The 4,849-nt window shown below is 38.3% G+C and overlaps 1 protein-coding gene across 1 annotated transcript; it reads right to left on the reverse strand.

Annotated features, from left to right (window-relative positions):
* Nucleotides 1–2,647: 2,647 nt before the first annotated feature.
* Nucleotides 2,648–4,603, reverse strand: LOC107406203 (protein VAPYRIN). The gene has a single exon (XM_025069371.3). It carries the CDS (start codon nucleotides 4,479–4,481, stop codon nucleotides 2,868–2,870), a length of 1,614 nt encoding a protein of 537 aa, XP_024925139.3. The 5' UTR covers nucleotides 4,482–4,603; the 3' UTR covers nucleotides 2,648–2,867.
* Between the last annotated feature and the right edge of the window lie 246 nt (nucleotides 4,604–4,849).

Raw genomic sequence — 4,849 nt, forward strand, 5'->3', positions numbered from 1 at the left:
ACAAGGGATTATATATTGGTTTATTCTAGTGGGAGTCTTGAAACACTTGGTTATACGGACTCTGATTTTCAAGGGGATATTGATTCTAGTAAATCAACATCAGGATATGTGTTTACCCTAAATGAGGGAGCCATTTGTTGGAGAAGTGTTAAACAAATTTGTATTGCTGACTCCACAAATGAAGCTGAATATGTGGCTGCATCTGAAGCTGCAAAGGAAGCGGTATGGCTCAAGAAATTCCTTTTGGATCTTCATGTGATACCAAGTGCAGATCGACCAATTACCCTTTACTGTGATAATAGTGGGGCCGTAGCACAGTCCAAGAACCCAAGTCTCATAAAAAGCAGAAACACATATTAAGAAAGTACCACTTGATTCGTGATTTCATTGATAGAGGAGATATAGTGGTTACTAAAATAGCATCTGAGGAGAACCTAGCAGATCCTTTTACTAAAACTCTTCTTGAACGAGTGTTTGAGAAGCATATAAATTGTATGGGCCTTAAAAGGATCACAGGCTTACTTTAGGGTAAATGGGAGTTGGTTACATTTATGCTCTACGAGAAGACTAATTGTAATATCATTTTCCGATTTAATAGTATGAATTTTTTAAATTCTTATGCACACTTTGTTTTACATATAAGGTCTAGATTAATTATGTAGTATATGATCATATGAATAAGTTCATAGAAGACATGATTATAGGTTCTCATAATTAATGAATTGTCTCACAGTTATTAAATAAAGTTGGGCAGTTTATTTAGACCGTAATAATTTATAAAATAATCTGTCTTGGTTATTATAAAATATTAGAATGATTTATAGTCATTCTGAGAAGATCATGAGAGATTTAATTAAGGATAAATTTTTGTAAAAAGAATTAAATCTCAGGCAATATTGGATATGTTATTTTTCTTAATCCTAAGTATATTGTAAATAGGAAATTAAGTGACCATGCTTCTTTGAATTATCAATAAGTAAGGTCTATTATGAACTACCAATATCTTGATAATTTGGGAATTATAGTTCATTTGATTACCAAGTATTTATGAAATATACAACATGGAATTTGTATGAAATATCCTCTTAACATGTTTTACTACTCGGATATTAAAAGTCACTGGCCAGTGCATTGGATCCAGAGCAACTAATAAGTTAAAAAAATAAATAATTAATTGATGCACATAAATTATTATCAATTAATTATTGGTATTTTATAAAGGAAAAACACATTTAATATATACATTATTAATTTTGAAGTTCACATTTGGACTTTTACTGGAGTAGCACCGGATAAGATCACGGTCTTAGACTTGCTCCTAAGCAAATGGGAGATTGTTGGATATATGCTCCAGAAGCAATCTAAACCGTTGATTAAGAGCCTTAATTAATAGTGGCTGTTGGATCTCCAAGCTAGCTAATAAAGTGATAGAGCCCATTAATAGAGACAAGTGTGGCCCATCTGTTGGGCCCAAGGTAATTAGGAAATCTTGAAAGGCTAGAGTTTGGAGTCTATATATAGACTACTTTTTAAAGAGCCTCCGGAGGGAATATTTTCTATATACTAAAATAATACCTTGGAGCCTTCTTGTTTTTAGTTATTAGGTATGCCCACACACAGATCCGTCACGACTAGAATAGCTTGGAAGATTCAACGAAAAAGGTTAGTAAAATCTATATGGATAATGACATAATTTATCGCATATTTTATTTAATTGCAATCAGGCTTCCACTGTATGTATGATTCCAACATTTCTTACAGCTCGGTTTCAACGTCCTAGTGACAAGCTCAATATTGTTTCATTCCCCATTTTGCTTGCGAGGGATGATGGACTATATAACTGTAATGGTGATGTGTCCTCTGATAAAGCCAAAGGTAAACAACATATGGATCCTTGTGTAGCTAAATGAAATGTACGTTAGCTATAGGAGTTGTATATCAAATAAGTGTACAAGTGACAGAAGTTATCACCAGACCATGTATTTATATTCACGTTTATACTCAACACAATATAGAAACATCTTACTCTTTATTCTATTTAAGTAAATCTTACAATGACTGATAGGACATTAATGGGGATATGAAAATGGGAACAAAAGATTTTCATCTTTTAATTGTATATATCATCCATTAAATTTAATATATATGTTGCCAAATTTTAATAAAGAGACGGTGTTCAGATAAAAATCATAGTTCCTTTTCGTCTGAAATCTTGGCATAAATCTAAGCTACAAAAAACTTATAACGATCCAATGAAAAAGAAAGGACAAAAAAATGATTTCTGTTTTTTAACAGTTTGAGGAATGGAAATTGAACTGCCTTTTGGCTCTCTCCAAAACCACCTTTCAGTTTTGAATCTATTTTTAAAGAACTCAACAAAAAAATTAGAAAGTGGAAAAAGCAGCATTGAGTGAGTGAACCACGGGTGTGGTGCACGAGCGTTATCTTCTTAGTTCTACCTTTAGCTTTAGCATGAGGAATCTCTTTCGTTATCTTTCTGATAGTGCTTTAAGGAAACATCTTCTCTTTCACCCCCCATGTTTGCAATGCCTTGTTTGATGGAGTTGATGCCCCCCCATTCCTTGTCAAAGGAATGGAGTAAAGGGGCCCTCGTTGATCAAAGTGCAAAATCAGGAAGAAAAAAGAATAATTCCTAACGGCAAAACGCCAAAAATTCATAAACAAACAAAAAGTTTTACAAAGTTCTACACTTCAAATTTAGGATGACATATTGGATTATCAATGTACTCGAGGTTGAGAATGAACATGTATATGAATGAGTCTACAAACTTTCTGATCAGCTATTTCCACGGAAAAAAAAATCAGAAAATCAATTTTGACCTCAAAATCATGAGAAAACCCCATTGCTAAAGCACAACCAATGGCACTGACCTATCGAAGCTACTACGAAGAGCTCTACTACCTCGACTCACTTTCCTTTTCATCGCTCCTTTCTCTCCCTCTACACCAACCATTTTGCTTTCCAAAGCAATCGAAGCCACTCCTGGAATCTGTGCCATGTTATCCTTCGTCGCTCCGCCATGGATAAGTATCCTCGTAATCCCTACATAGTGCAAAGACTTCGCAATTTGCAGAGCAGTCACACCCTTATTCGTTCTTGCTTCAACATCGGCTCCTTTCTTTACCAGCAACTCTGTCACATCTCCATGTCCGGACTCCGCAGCACAATGCAAAGCTGTGTAACCATTTTCATCTTTAGCATCAATATCAATACCCCTTTCGATAAGCGTTCGAACCGCATCAATCCGTCCCTTGAACGAAGCTCTATGCAGAGCTGTCCATCCATGTAGGTCTCGTCCATTAATGGCTGCCCCGTTTTCAAGGAGCTTAAGAATGGTTCTTACCTCCCCCTTCCTTGCCGCAACGCAGAGGCTGTCTCCCAGTCGGAGTGCGTCGAAAAGCCTTGTGTAGCCATTCTCGACGGTGACGTCGTAAGCTGTTCTTCCGGCGTGGTTCCGGATGTCTTTGTTGGCACCTTTTTGGAGGAATAGCTTGACCATGTGTTCATCGCCCAGTGCAGCGGCTATATGCAAAGGAGTGTCGCCGTCTCTGGTGTTGCGAATATCGGCTCGAGCACCGCTAGCAAGTAAAAGCCTCACGCAGTCCCTTCTTCTTTCCTCAACGGCGAGGTGTAGAGCAGTATTTCCGTCTTTCGTGACCGCGTCTACATTAGCTCCTTTCATTATTAGAAGCCTCAAGACTTCCAAATGACCGGCACCGGCCGCGAGATGAATCGGACCCCGAGCGGATGATTCCGATCGTTCCGTGCTTGCTCTTCGAGCCAATAGAAGCTCAACAATCAAAGCTTCTCCGGCAGCCGATGCAGCCTCTAGGGGACTTGAACCTGATAGGCTCTGAGCTTCCACATCAGGCTCGAATTCAAGAAGAAGCTGGACGAGATCAGCACGACTTTGAGAGATAGCCAAATGAAGTAATGTTTGACCATCGGAATTAACCGAGTCAGCGGCTTTCCATGCCGGTACGCTTCTCTCAAGTACTTCTCTAATTTCATCCATTGAACCGTCGGCAACAAGTTGTGCCAACACCGGAGAACCAACGAACATAATCTTTATAGCACTATCGATGAAGACTTGTTTCTTCTTCGTTGTGAACCAGTCGTTGGGAACTGCGTCGAAGGTTGAAGAAGGGTCTTTAATGGCTGCTCCTGGAACAACCACGCTATGAAGAAGAAATGAATCATGGCAGTAAGGGAAAGAGTCCGGAAGATTCGAGCCCGACGGGAGATTATAGATGACCTCCACGGTCAGCTTCTCAAGCGGAGATATGATTCCAGTTTGAGGTCTAACCGTGTAACGGCTTTTCATTAATGGTTGAAGCATGAAGGCGACTGGCATGGTGTGCATGACGTTGCGTAAGGTGAGCTCGCCGGAACATTTCTGACCGTTTTCTATACGAATTGTAATAAGATTTGAAGGCTCTAAGCTTATGAGCCTGTCCATCTTGCTTTTTCTCTGCGTGAGATCTTCAAAATTGGGGTTTTGATGTTGTTGTTTGGTTGTCGAGAAAATGGGAAAGAGGGGAAAATGAAGGTGAAAGAATGGGTGAGTGTAAGTTTAAAAGGGAAGGGAGAATAAAGAGGGCCGGCTTTGATGAGAGAATGCCAAGTGGGGTTTTGTTAAAACCTATGTGACTTGTTCTGTTGATTTATTATTATCATTATTTAATGACAAAGGGTTTGCTAGTTGTGAACATGACTTTCCATCAATATGGAATTGTACAGTAGTACAATAATATATATATATATATATATATATTTGTCATGGTTTACAAGAACGAAGAAACAAGTAATTAAACAAAGAGATAAATA

Source organism: Ziziphus jujuba, chromosome 11 (genome assembly GCF_031755915.1).
Source record: "Ziziphus jujuba cultivar Dongzao chromosome 11, ASM3175591v1".
Lineage (NCBI taxonomy): Eukaryota > Viridiplantae > Streptophyta > Magnoliopsida > Rosales > Rhamnaceae > Ziziphus > Ziziphus jujuba.